The following is a 14587-nucleotide window of genomic DNA, read 5'->3' as shown; positions in this document are numbered from 1 at the left end:
AGTTTGAAAATGGATAGAAAACTGGCTAAAAGACCGTATTCAGAGAGAAGTGGTTAATGATTCATACTTTGCATGGTCTAAGGTTATCAGTGGTGTACCCCAAGGTTCAGTGTTGAGACCCTTATTTTTTCATATATTTAGAAATGATATAGGGCCTGGGATTAAAAGTACCATTTAAGTTTTTGCAGATGACACCAAGCTATGAAGAAAGAAAAGAAAAAAGTATTTTTTTTCTTTTTTCAATTTTCAAAACTTTCTGACAAAAAGCGAGATCTGCTAATTACTCAACATGCCTCTCAGCAAATAGCTTGGGGTGTCTACTTTCCAAAATGGGGACCTTTGGGGGGGGTTCATGCTATTTGGGCATTTATTGGCCTCTGAAACTCTGTTAGGCAGTGAGGATTGAAATAAAAAAAGTATGCCCTTAAAAAGCCTGAAGGCGGTGATTTGATTTTGGTACACGGCTAGGCTCTCAAAAAGTCCCACACATGTGTTATCCCCATATTCAGGATAAGCACAATGTTGTCATTTAGTGACAACTTTGTTCCAAAAAAAAACAAAAAACTTTGTGATTTGGTTTTCGGGGTTCTGTACGCAGGTAGACTGCAAAAAGGACCACACATGTGGTATCCCCGTACTCAGGAGAAGCAGCAGAATGTATTTTGGGGTGTAATTCCACATATAACCATGCCATGTTTGAACAATATATAATTTAGTGACAACTTTGTGTAAGAAAAAAAAAAAAAAAAAAAATATATATATATATATATATATATATATATATATATATATATATATATATATATATATATATTTTATCGAAACTTGTGGCAAAATAGCTTGAAGTGTCTTCTTTCCAAAATGGGGTCATTTGGGGGGCTTGTGCTATCTTGACATTTCATGGCCTCCAAAACTGTGATAGGTAGTGAGGAAGTGAAATCACCATTTTACGCCCTTAGAAAGCCTGAAGGCGTTGATTTGATTTTGTGGTCCTGAGAGCTAGGCTCTCAGAACGTCCCACACATGTGGTATCCCTGTACTCAGGAGAAGCAGCAGAATGTATTTTGGGTTGTAATTTCACATATGCCTATGGCATGTTTGAGCAATATATCATTTAATGACAACTTTGTGCAAAAAAAAAAAAAAAAAAGTTTGTAATATTCCCGCAACTTGAGGCAAAATATAAAATATTCCATGGACTCAACATGCCTCTCAGCAAATAGCTTGGGGTGTCTACTTTCCAAAATGGGATCATTTGGGGAGAGGGGGGGTGGTGCTATCTTGGCATTTTATGGCCTTCAAAACTGTGATAGGTAGTGAGGAGTGAAATCAAAAATTTACGCTCTTAGAAATCCTGAAGGTGGTGCTTGGTTTTTTGGGTCCTGTACGTGGCTGGGCTGCCAAAAAGTCTCACACATAAGGTAACCCCATACTCGGGAGAAGCAGCAGAATGTATTTTGGGGTGTAATTCCACATAAGAGGTCGACCGATATGGGTTTTTCTCTGACCGATGCCGATATTTAGAAATCGCGGCAGCCGATGGCCGATATATGATGCTGATTTTTTTTTTTTTTTCCCTTCATCTCATAAAATCTAACAGTTAGACCCCTTTCACAATGGGGCATTTTTCAGGAGCTTTTGGGCTAAAAATAGTGCTTGTAAAGTGCTTGCAAAATGGCTCCCCTGCAGTCTCAGTGTGAAAGCCCGAGTGCTTTCACACTGAGGCGATGCGCTGGCAGGATGTTAAAAAAATCCTGCAAGCAGCATCTTTGGAGCGGTGTATACCGCTCCTCCACCACTCCTGCCCATTGAAATGAATGGGCAGTGCTGCCGAAGCTTATAAGCGTTATAAGCGTCCCGTTAGCAGCCGAATAGCGCCACTAAAATGACGGTAAAGCAGCGTTTTACCGTCAACGCCTGCCCGCTCCAGTGTGTGAGCAACCTTAAGTAATAAGTGATACAGAAAATTTCTTACATTTAAACATTTATTAAACAAAACAATCCTCCAATCAGTTCACTTGTATGTATAATTTAGATAAAAAAACTATATCTTAAATATTAAATACACAAAAACAGGTAATCAAAACTTTTGGCCGAAAAAAAAATGGGCTAACTTTACCGCTTAGATTTTTTTTTTAATTCATTAGTGTACTTTTAAAAAAAAATAAATGCGTTTGAAACGCAAATACTGTAAAAAAATATTGCAGCAACCACTTTTTTATTCCCTAGGGTCTCTGCTAAAAAAATATATATATATTATTTTTGGGGGTTCTAAGTGATTTTCTAGCAGAAAATACAGGATTTTTACTTGTAAGCAACAAATGTCAGAAAAGATTTAGTTTTTAAATGGTTAAACTGAGAACTACACATGGAGTTCAGTTCATTGATAAGTAGAAACATTGTATCTTTTTAGCTTCTTTTATCAGACTTGGCAGGCTGCCCAGAGAGGAGAGACCTCAGACTTCAGGCAACTTGCATTGACTTTAATTAGGCCCCTTTCACACTGGGGCGGTGGGGGCGTCGGCGGTAAAACAGCGCTAAAAACTGTTTTACCGTCGTTTTTGCGGCTGTATTCGGCCGCTAGCGGTGTGGTTTTAACCCCCGCTGGCGGCCGAAAAAGGGTTAAATCCGCTCGTACAGCGCGGCTATAGCCGCGGTATTACCGCGGTATAGCCGCGCTGTCCCATTGATTTCAATGGGCAGGAGCGGTGAATACACCGCTCCTTCACTGCTCCAAAGAAGCGGTTGGCAGGACTTTTTTTACCGTCCTGCCAGCGCACCGCTTCAGTGTGAAAGCCCTCGGGCTTTCACACTGAACAAACAGCGGAGGCTGTTTAGGGGCGGTTTGCAGGCGGTATTTTTAGCGCAATACCGCCTGCAAACCGCCCCAGTGTGAAAGGGGCCTTACAGAAGTCATTTGCAAGTTGCGCTGAAGTTATAATCTGCCTTTTTTATCAGCACAATCGGCCGATGCCGATTAATTAAAAAACGCCAAATATCAGCCGATATATCGGCCGGCCGATATATGGGTCGACCTCTATTCTACATATAACCATGGCACGTGTGAGCAATATATGCAAATTTTTTTCCAAATTTTCGGTCTTTTTCCGTTTTTATATCGCAAAAAATAAAATCGCAGAGGCAATCAAATACCATCAAAAGAAAGCTCTATTTGTGGGAAAAAAAGGACGCAAAGAAATGTAATCTCCAAATACAGAAAGGTTTCTTCACATTAAGAGCTATGAAAATGTGGAATAGACTGCCTCAAGAGCTGGTTCTGGCAAGCTCAGTAGATTGCTTTAAAAAATACCTGGATTCTTTCCTAAATGTACATAATATAACTGGATATTAACATTTATAGGTAATTGAATCAGAAAAGGGCTGGCGACTCGGATGCTCTTGAATAAAAGTCCTTTATTGGGTTACATGGGTACACGGGTACAGGCTACCCTGACGCGTTTCGGCTAAGAAGCCTTCATCAAAGCATGACATTTATAGGTAAAGTTGATCCAGGCAATATCTGATTGCCTCTCAGGGGATCAAGAAGGAATTGTTTCCTGCCGATGTAGCAAATTGGATCATGTATTGCTGGGGTTTTTTGCCTTCCTCTGGATCAACTGTGGGTATAGGTTTGTGCTTATAGGATTTTCTTTTTTTAGGATATAGATATATATATATATATATATATATATATATATATATATATATATATATATATATATATATATATATATATATATATATATATATATATATATATATATTCAGTAATAATTTTTTTTTTTTTTTTTTCCTTTTATTGGTTGAACTAGATAGACTTGTGTCTTTTTTTCAACCACACTAACTATGTATGTAAGTCCAGAAGATGTGCAAGAAATCCCCCACTGAATGATCACACCGCCAGCAGGAAGAAGAGTTTGCTGGGCTAAGCTTTTGCGGTGTAAAATTAGCACGGTATGCTATTTTAAATTGAATTAAGCAATCCCTAGTGGAGACAAGTTGTTTGAATGGCCTATTCCATACCTCTTCCCAGTGCTACTGGTCCAGGTCAGGAAAATCCGTCTGCAATTTTTTTTTGTTAATTCCTTTTTATTAATATTTTGCACAATAAAAACAAAAGGTGAGACATAACCACGCCACAAAAAGACAAAAAAAACTCCCACAACATCCTCCCCCTCCCCCTGTTCCAGGTTAACCACCGCGTGGATAAATCCACTTCCCCAGATGAAGGGCCCCTACAACATGAGGGGCAGGTATCCCCAACATCATGTTGAATACACGCAATAATATAACAAGTGCATAGTTTACACTGCAACAATAATAATAATAGTGCCTTTAATCAGTTTCAGAGAGCTATCAAGGCAGCAGTCAGTCTCTAGAAAACCCAATGGTGTCACAGAATTAGCCATACCCCCCCGTATGCAGCACCCCTCAGACAACCTTCTCTGCAGTAGCTTCAACCAGGTGTTGTTTAAGCTAAAGAAAGTCCAACCAAATCTTCTAAACTTTGTCAAATTCCTTTTGGACATCCTCTGCTCAGGTACGTTGCTTCATAGAAGGGAATCACTTTATTCACTAGCCCTTTCCAGTATGACAGTGAGGGTGTCATAGGTTTCTTCCAATAGAGGATCAGTGCCTTGCGCGCTTAAAACAACAGCAAGCTAAGCAAAGTACGTTGGGCCCTATTAGGTGCCAAGCCCTCCACCAAGCCAAGCAGGCACGCTGTCACTATCCAGGGCACAGACACAGATGGAATCTCTGTTATGCAGAGCCCAACAGCAGACCAGAACTCCTTAACTATCTGGCAATGCCAGAAAACGTGATTAAAATTGGCCGGAGAATGCGAGCAACGCCAACACTCCCGTTCCCGGGTAAATTTTAGATTTTAACCGTGCTGGGGTGTAATATATTCTGCGCAGAAATTTAAATCTAATCAAGTGATCTCTAGCACACAAGTGTGTAAAGGGAATGCTCCATACATCGTCCCACTCCTCCCCTCCCAAATCCTGAACTTCTTCCTCCGTCTGCAATTTTTGTCTGAGGTTAGAGAGCTCAGGGGAGGGGAAAAAAGATAGGAGGAGCTGATACAATGCTGAAGCTGGCTTTGAGAGGCGATCTTCCCGAAGTAGAGATTCCAGAGCAGATTGCAGGAGCATAAGACAGCCTTGAAGAAATAGAAACTTAATGTGGTTGTAAAGCCTCAAGGTTTTTCACCTTAATGCGTTCTATGCATTAAGGTGAAAACCCCTCTGTGCTGCAACTGGCCCCTGGACCCCCCATTTTCTTACCTGAGCCCGATCTGATACAGCAATGTGCACGAACGTAGCGGTTCCAGCCGCTCTCCCACTCCTCATTTGACAGATTGTTAGCAGCAGGAGCCATTGGCTCACGCTGCTGTCAACCAAATCCAGTGACACGGGGGCGGGGCTGAGTCCCGCTGTCTGTGCCAATGGACGCAGGAGCGGGACTCAGGTGCGAGTCTGCACAGGTGCCCCCAGGGAAAGCGGCTTTTTGTGGGGGCACCGATGCAGAAGAGAAGCCTGGAGCACTGGCGGGGCATCCCTTAAGAGGAGGATCTGGGCTGCTCTGTGCAAAACAATTGCACAGAGCAGGTAAGTATAGACATGTTTGTTATTTTTATTTAAAAATAAAGGGTTTACAGCCCCTTTAAAGGCACGTGCAACCTGCAGGTATCTGAAGTAGTAGTGGGAAAGAAGCACGTACACCTCCCTCCATGATATCCGTAATGGATTGTATTCTGTGTTGCGCCCAAACTCAGGCACACTGGGGGGATCGGGAACTGAATAGAAATGTGTCAGTGATGGATTATTCCTTAGGGGTGTGTTTGGGGCACAGACAGGGAGGTTTGGGGCACAGATTCTAGCTGAAGCGGTATGCATGGAGGATGTTATTTAGAGGATATGGGGCCTTTTTCCCCCGAAACAGAATCAGTTGAAGGGCTTCCAGTGAATGAAGGATAGCTGCCTCCAGTATAGTAGCACAATTTTTGATGTCAGGGTATAGCCACCAGCGATCCGTGACTAGCTGTGTAGCCAAAAAATATTTGTAGTGATCCGGCATATCTAAACCCCCTTGAAGCGGGGGTCTGGTTAGCATAGTGAATTCATAGCATTGAGATTGTTGTTCCCACAAGGAGGAAAGCATTTTGGTTGGGCAAAAAAGGATTTGGGAATCCACTGAGGGGAGTTGTGGAATAAGTAGATGAATATAGGTAAAAATTTAATTTTGAGTAGATTTATACGGCCCAGGAGAGATAACGGCAGGTTGTGCCATGCCTTCAGCTTGAGCTTAAGGTCATGCAAAACTGGCATTTAATTCAAAGATATCTAATTAGAGACATTCCTAGAGACAATTATGCCCAGATATGTGAACTCATCAACCCAGTTACCCTGGCAAAACTTTTTAGGACCTGTAGTTTTGCCTGTAGTGAGGTGTCAGCCTCGTTCAGAAACAACAAAAGGTTGTTGGCAAAGAAAAACCCTTTCCTCCAACCAGCCCACTCTAAGTCCTCTAATGTCTGGAGAGGCTTTAAGGGCCTCTGCAGTGGGCTCTTTGGCCAGGGCAAACAGGGTTGGAGAGAGAGGGCAGGCCTGCCATATCTCAAGTTGCAGGGGAAAGGGGTGGGGGGAGCTGGACATCTTAACTGGATGGAAGCTGTGGGATGAGAGTATAGCACCCATAGCCATTGGATGAAGCGAAGTGGAAAGCCTATCCTCGACACAGAGTTTTCTAAAGAAAACCTTTATCTTAGATTTTGGTTATATACTGTTTCTTATGGAGCATATTCTCTTAAATATGGTATATTATCAGTCATATTGTTCATTCACAAAAATGATTGCAGCTGCAGGTCTTTCCACATACCTACAGCAGGTGACTCAGTTGTCACTTCAGCTCATCATTGCTGGTACCTGTTACAAGACTAGATGATGGATGGACAAATAAGGGTACATATGGGTATATGCTGCTTAAAAGTTTTAGTTAACTGCCATCAGTGTGCATCAGGATAGTATGATGTCTTTTTGATTGGGTTTCACACTTTAAAGCGCTTAATTGTAGAATCTCTGTTACATAGACTAATATAAATACTTCTGTGTAAACGTGGCAGATTTACAACTTTGGTTATGTGTCTTATTAGTTAAAATGTTTTCATATGCTGGGATCTTTATGCTTTCTCCATAGTTGTTAGAAGTGTCTAGCAGTCCAGCAGCATGGGAACCATGTGTTTAATTTCAACCTGAGGCTCTATCTGCATATAGTTTGAATGTTCTCACAGTGTACTTTGGCTTTCTCACAAAAAATAAACAGTTGAGTACTGTCCATGATACTTTTTTTTTTTTTATTTGCACTAACATCCAATTTTTCAGGATGTTAGTGCAAATAAAAAAGTATTACAGACAGTACTCAATTGTTTCCATTGCAAGTGCACTAATATGTCTTTAATCGCCTCTCAGAAGACACGCTCATAGGTTGTTGATCACTTCTTGAAAAGTGGACCTTGTCTGTGTGCGCATATGATTTTGGAAGGGACATTAGATTGTAAGCTTCAGAATGGATCATTACTTAGGTGAATGGCTTGGTGCTTCCTGGATATTTACTAAGGTGAATGGCTTTGTGCTTCCTATAAACTACACCTGAATCATTTAGAACTATGAAAGGAAATAAATAAGCATTGAACTTAGCTGTCCTAATTGGTTTTTCAAGCCTATCGGTACTCCTGACAATCTTTCTGTCTTTGTCTTTTTTCCTTCTTTAAGGTGGAAAACAAAGGCAGAGTCCACAGCAATATGATAACTTGTACTATGAAATAAAATGTCTTAAAGAAGAACTTCATTCTACCAAAAAGCAGTTAGAGACTGAAAAAGCAACTCATCTGGAGAAACTCTCTCAGGTAAGATTGTGGACAGATATAGTCAATTCTGTATAAGATACTTTGTTTTGTTTTCTTTTGGAAATTGTATACTTTTCTATAGTGTTTTATGAATTCAATTATTAGCTAGGTGAAGAACAATTTGTTGCTCTTTTTGTGGATTTGTAGGACAACCATAGTAAAACAGAACCCATGGACTTGGCTGTCAGTATACCTTCAGAAGGTCAAGAGACATTAAGCTGCCAAGATTAAAATGTATCTGTACCAAAGCTATTTTTAGTTTTGGCAGGAGTCGGGATTAGTATAACCCTGCCAGATTATTTTTGTGCTGCCTGTTTCCCGTTGAAGATATTTAATTTCTTTCCCTGTCCCAGAGACCCAACCGGAAGTGAGAGGACATTTCTACAAAGTGAGGAGATATTGTTTGCCATTGGAATAGCTGTCTTGAATGGAAGATTTCCCCTCATATCCTGTTCTGTTGACAGCTGTAAACATTTGAATTTTCAAAAACTTTCCGTCCCAGTAGTAATGGTCTCTAGGACAAATAGAGAGAGTAATTCTCCCTAGCAGGAACAGAGCAGTAAATAACCGCCCATTGTCATTCAGCTGCCAGAACCTTCTACTTTCACTTTATTTCTTGTATTCCCTTGTATATGGATCTGTTTGACTAACACAGATACTTGTAGTGTCTGAAGTGATAAGCCAGGTCAGATTCACATTAAGTTCACATTAGTCAGAGCTAATTCGAATTTGGTTTACTGAAGTCAGACCTGTACAAGATGAATTTAGATTGGTTGCTTTGAATTAGAATGTAAACATGGACAAGGACACGTAGAGAGAGAGAGAGAGAGAGAGAGAGAGAGAGAGAGAGAGAGAGAGAGAGAGAGAGAAAATGTGAGAGATATATAGAATTAGTAGCTTGTCTGTAGGACTAACAGAGGTAACTCAGCTCACTAAAGAATATCGCATGAGGTAATTAGATCACGTGACACATTTTTTCCAACTGTCTCATGCAATATTCAAAATGTCAATTCACTGTCACTTTATGCGGTATTTACCACTCTAGTACAAAATGCACGGTAAATACTGCATAAACTGACTCTGTAGTCAATTCACTAAACTATATAAATAAATAAATACATTCGTTGAATAGGGCGTGGTCTAGCCATGCGTTATTCAAGGAATGTATTCAGCGCTGGCTGTTAAAGAGCTGGTATACGCTGTTGTGGTTGTTAAGGAGTGGGCTGCCGCCCCGTCCTTTAAAGTGTTACTGAACCCACAACAGTAAAATCAGTCTGTATATGCAGTAAAGCATGCTTGTTATACTCACTGTGGAACCTAAGGGGTTAATCCTTTGCATTTTGTAAAAAGGCTGTTTGATCCTGGCTTCTCTGATCCTCCCCTCCTTCCACTGTCCCCTGATAATTTCCCGATAACACAGAGCCTATGGAGTCAGGCTGCACATTCTCAGTTTGGTGTGTATTGCTAGAGAGGTTTTTTTCTTGGGAGAGTGAATGTGTTTAGCACTGTCCAGAGAGAGCGTTAGTGGTACTGCAGTCTCATAAGAGAGTCCGAAAACTCCTACAAGCTTTAACCAGTGCTTGACTGGACACTGATAGAAGTCACAAGACTGCTCTAACTGCTGATGAGAAAAGGTATTTAGCAGTTTATATTTACTAAAATAATTGCATTTCCATGTTCTGTGTGCTGTGGGAAACCAGTTATAGTGAATGCAGGGTCCTGGGTTTAGTAACACTTTAACAACCATCTGCTGACAGCAGAATGTAAACAAAATGTCCGCCATTAAAAAATATTTTTTAAAAAACAGTATTGGGTTCTCCCGCCAATCCATACCAGGCCCTTCTAGTCTTGTATGGATTTTAAAAGGGAACCTCACTCCAAAATTAGGGGGAAAAAAATTGCGTAGAATTCCCGTCAAAATCCATACCAGACCTTTATCATGCAGCCCTGCAGGAAAGGGGGGGAGGCGAGTGAGCACCCCCGTCCCCTGTCCCCCCGACCCATAGCAGTCCACATACCCTTCCCTCAAGCACCTTAACCCCATGTTGATGAGGACAGAGCCTCTTCGCCACAACCCTGGCCCAGTGGTTGTGGGGGAGAGGAGGGTGAATTATCGTAATCTGAAAGCCTCCTTTAACAAGGGGGACCCCAGATCCCGGCACCCCGTATGTGAATTAGTATGGGATACATAGTATCCCTTCTCATTCACCAAAAAATGTGCAAAGTAAATAAAAACACAGACAGTTTTTGGCAAGTCCTTTATTCAAAATCTCAAAAAACCGAAGTAGATCCAGCATCAATCACGGTGAATGCTGGCCACTGATCCGAACAAAACGAAAAAAAAAAAAAATGGCCCGCACTGACACTTGGCTCCTGCCGCTAAACAAACTATGGGGGAGGTGGGCACCTAATGATGTCACTGGGGTGTCACCCAGCCCCCTTATGACATCATCGAATGGGGCATGCTGTGTCAATGAAGCCATAAGTGGGCTGGGTCATCCGGTGATGTCATCAGGTGACTCCACCCCTTAGTTTACTTTACTATGTACCCCATATTCATTCCCTACCTGAAGCAATCAAATCTTTCAATCAATATCTTTCATATCACTATATTTTATACAGGTACAGGAGAGTGAACATAAGAAAACAATGGAGCTAGAAGTTTTGAAAAAGTTTGACAAGTGGAAAGCAGAAGAAAAAGAAACTTTTGAAGAAGAAATTAAAAAAATGAAGGAAATGTTTATGAAAGAGCTTAAAGAACTGACTGATAAGAACTCCTCTTTGGATAATGTAAGTAACAACTGTAATATGATATTATTTAACCACTTAAGGACCAGCCTTTTTTTGGAATTTGGTGTTTACATGTTTAAAACAGTTTTTTTTTGCTAGAAAATTACTTAGAACCCCCAAACATTATATATTGTTTTTTTTCTAACACCCTAGAGAATAAAATGGCAGTCATTGCAATACTTTTTTCACACCATATTTGCGCAGCGGTCTTACAGTAAAGTTAGTCCAATTTTTTTTTATATTGTGAAAGATAATGTTACGCCGAGTAAATTGATACCCAACATTTCACGCTTCAAAATTGCGCCCGCTCGTGGAATGGCGTCAAACTTTTACCCTTAAAAATCTCCATAGGCGACGTTTAAAAAATTCTACAGGTTGCATGTTTTGCATTAGAGGAGGTCTAAAGCTAGAATTATTGCTCTCACTCTAACGATTGCGGCAATACCTCACATGTGTGGTTTGACCACCGTTTTCATATGCGAGCGCTACTCACATATGCGTTTGCTTCTGCGCGCGAGCTCGTCGGGACGGGGGGGTTTTAAAAAAAATAAAACATTTTTATTATTTATTTTACATGATTTTATTTATTTTCACACTGTTTAAAAAAAAAAAAAGAGAGGCTCAGTACATTTCTTAGATGCAAGGGCAGAGGGTGCTTTAGCTGTGAATCTATTACATGTTAAGCACCCTGGCATCGGAGGCTTGACACCGCGCTGGTTCTGAGGAGCTGCGGGCAGGAGTTTTTAGGCGAGGCCACGGCTTCGGCCTAGTCCGCGGCGTCTGGCCTCACGGACTAGGCTGAAGCCGCGGCCTCGCCTAAAAACTCCTGCACACAGCTCCTCAGGACCGGCCCGGTGGGAAAAAAAAATCTAAAAAAATCGATTTGCTTTAATTTTGAATCGATTTGACCTCTCAACTCGATTCAAGATTTAAATCGATTCTTTCCCCAGCCCTACTCATACGTCTATTTCTCAAAGGCAACCTTTGGATATGACGTTGAGTATGTGCACTCAACTTCTTTGGTCGACCATGGCAAGGCCTGTTCTGAGTGGAACCTGTCCTTTTAAACCGCTGTTTGTTCTTGGCCACCATGCTGCAGCTCAGTTTCAGGGTCTATATAATAAAATATTTACAAAAATTTGAGGGGTGTACTCACTTTTGTGAAATACTGTGTGTGTGTGTGTATGTATATATATCTCTCTATCTCTATCTCTGTGTGTTTGTGTGTGTGTGTGTGTATGTATATATATCTCTCTATCTCTATCTCTGTGTGTTTGTGTGTGTGTGTGTGTGTGTGTGTGTGTGTGTGTGTGTGTGTGTGTGTATATATATATATATATATATATATATATATATATATATATATATATATATATATATATATATATATATATTAGTGCAGCACTATTCTGGAACACTGTTGCACTTTGGTTGCTATTATGAATTCCATACATTGAAGAAAGTCTTTTTTGCACTATGAAGAGAGACTTTATTTGTACAGTTGTGAGAAGCATATGAAGCACCTTGTATAAACTTGAATTATAGAAATTTATAAATGAAGTTTGCACTTTAAAACATATTTTAATCTATTTATGCTATGTGTAATGTTCTCAATATCTGTGCTATAAGCTTATATGATTACTTGCATAGGGTTTGTTTAAACATCATATATACAGTATATATTTAGTTTTGTAGGAGGCATAGCACTGTACCATATTTTTGTGTTTTTTTTATGGTGTTTTGTTATTTGCAGGAGCTGACTGAAATGAAGAGACAGAGCCAGCAAAGGATGTCTGGATTAGGTACTCTGGAGGAAGGCCTTCAAAATGACCCAGGTCAAGGAAAGTCAAAATATCACTGTGAGACTGAAAATATTATGGAACGCTTAAAAAAGCAGGTATGGTTATTAACCACTTGACCTCCAGGTCTTTTTTTGACACTTTTTTGTTTACATGTAAAAATCAGTATTTTTTTGCCAGAAAATTAGAACCCCCAAACATTATATATTTTTTGAAGCAGAGGCCATAGAGATTAAAATTGTGGGATTTGCAATTTTTTTATGTAGCATGGTATTGCGCAGCCGTTTTTTATGGGAAAAAACACGATCTTTTGAATTTTTAGTGCAAAAAAACACTATACAGAAACCGATTTTTTGGTAAAATATAAAAGATGATGTGACACCATGTAAATAGATACCATACATGTCATGCTTTAAAATTGCGCCCGCCCGTGCAATGGTGAAAAAACAACATAAATTTTACAATGCATAGGTGAAGCTTTACAGGTTACCAGTTTACATTTACAGAGGAGGTCTGGTGCTATAATTACTGCCCCTGATCTGATGTTTGCGGTGATACCTCACATATGTGCGGCGATCGCTGTTTAGTTGCATACGGGACCAAAGCGTGCATTTACCTACGTGTGCACTCACGGGGGGGATGGAGACATTCATAAAGATACTATTAAGCACATACAAAGTAATCTTGTACATATCACATGATCCAGCCTCCACACAATACTACTTATGAAGGCTCAATCTAAAAATACGCATTTATGCATTTGAGTTTTGGCATACAGTATATTATATACCAATAGAGTATCTGCTGGGACCTGGAGGGCTTTCAGACAAGAGGTTTTATAATCCGATCAATGTGTGATTTGATCAAAACAATTGAATCCTCAAGCAGTTAAAAAAATCCCTAGACTAAATTTCGATCACACTGAGTTGATTGGCCTGGGTGGAATAATATTGATTTGTTTGCATCAATTGGCATCTCAGATTTTGAGATTAATTGGTGGAAACAGAGGTGTGATAGCTAATTTTCAAAACCCTTTTCCACAGATGTGGCATATCGATTGCATAGCTTCTCGATTAGAGATAGATTATTCCTATTGGATGGATAATTCGGAAAGGAAATGTATCACTTATCGATGCTTGTGTGACCACCATAGATTAGACAACCTAGCAAAGCCACAATAAAAATGTGGGGATGGTCTGAAGAAAACTTATAGATGAAAAATATAGTAGTACAAATGTGACTGTAAAAATACAAACCTATCCTATTTTTTCAGCTTCACTGAGAAACTTGGTATTCACTTTTGTTCCCAATTTTTTCACCCCACGGTTGATGCTGGAGTCCAGTAATTTTTCTTCCTTTATTTGTTTCAGCTGGCTGGCTAGCTGTTTGGTTTGAGTTCTGGCCCAGCTGGCTGGGCTGGGCTTATGGGTCAGTAGTAAGTAATGCAGAGTGCAGGGGTGGTCAGTAGTATGTAATGTAGAGTGCAGGGATCAGAAAGTAGAGAACTGAGAGACACTTTACCACATCTATAGGAAAGTAAATGTAATGTATTGAATAGACTGACCCTTGAAATACAGTATATTTAACAGAAAAGGCGCCTAAAGAGTTTAGAAAGTATACATTGTTGGCATACAAAAAGAAAGCCCAGGTAAGATTACCCAGGGGGGAAAGCGGCTAGTAAGGCAGCAAAGGGCAATAATAAAGACTGATAAAAAGTACAAAACAATTTATTAAGTTCAAGCTTGAGGAATAAAAACATACTCAATATACAGAAACATTGGTAGCGTCTTCACCAGTACCGGTTAATAGGATCCCACACTGGTATAGAGAAGTGTGAGAGACAGACAATGGACAGACAGACGCACAGAAAATCACATACAAATAACAAAAATCAACACAAAGTCTGGACGCCAAAAACACCATACACACAGAGATTCCCTGCATGCCTAATTAAAAAATGTATTCCAGTAGGATACAGTATAGACAATCTGTGTGTGTATGGCCCCCATGGATAGGAAAGTACAGTTAGGAAAGCTGTGCTAGGCTCAAAGGGAAGGGCGACTGTTGCTGGGGTTTGTGAAATAGAAAT

The 14587-nt window shown here is 40.2% G+C and overlaps 1 protein-coding gene across 3 annotated transcripts in view; it reads left to right on the top strand.

Moving 5' to 3' along the window:
- DZIP1 (DAZ interacting zinc finger protein 1) overlaps positions 1-14587 on the top strand; it is a 104973-nt gene that overhangs the window by 25615 nt on the left and 64771 nt on the right. For all 3 annotated transcript variants that reach the window (XM_073614380.1, XM_073614378.1, XM_073614379.1), the window contains exons 4-6: positions 7776-7909; positions 10532-10699; positions 12453-12596. In XM_073614380.1, coding sequence (XP_073470481.1) covers positions 7776-7909; positions 10532-10699; positions 12453-12596 — 446 coding nt within the window. The remainder of the gene's footprint in view (positions 1-7775; positions 7910-10531; positions 10700-12452; positions 12597-14587) is intronic.

This window comes from Aquarana catesbeiana, linkage group LG02, assembly GCF_042186555.1.
Source record: "Aquarana catesbeiana isolate 2022-GZ linkage group LG02, ASM4218655v1, whole genome shotgun sequence".
Taxonomy (NCBI): Eukaryota; Metazoa; Chordata; class Amphibia; order Anura; family Ranidae; genus Aquarana; species Aquarana catesbeiana.
Note: the sequence above shows the minus strand (reverse complement) of the source record. Positions and strands in the feature narration are given on the sequence as shown.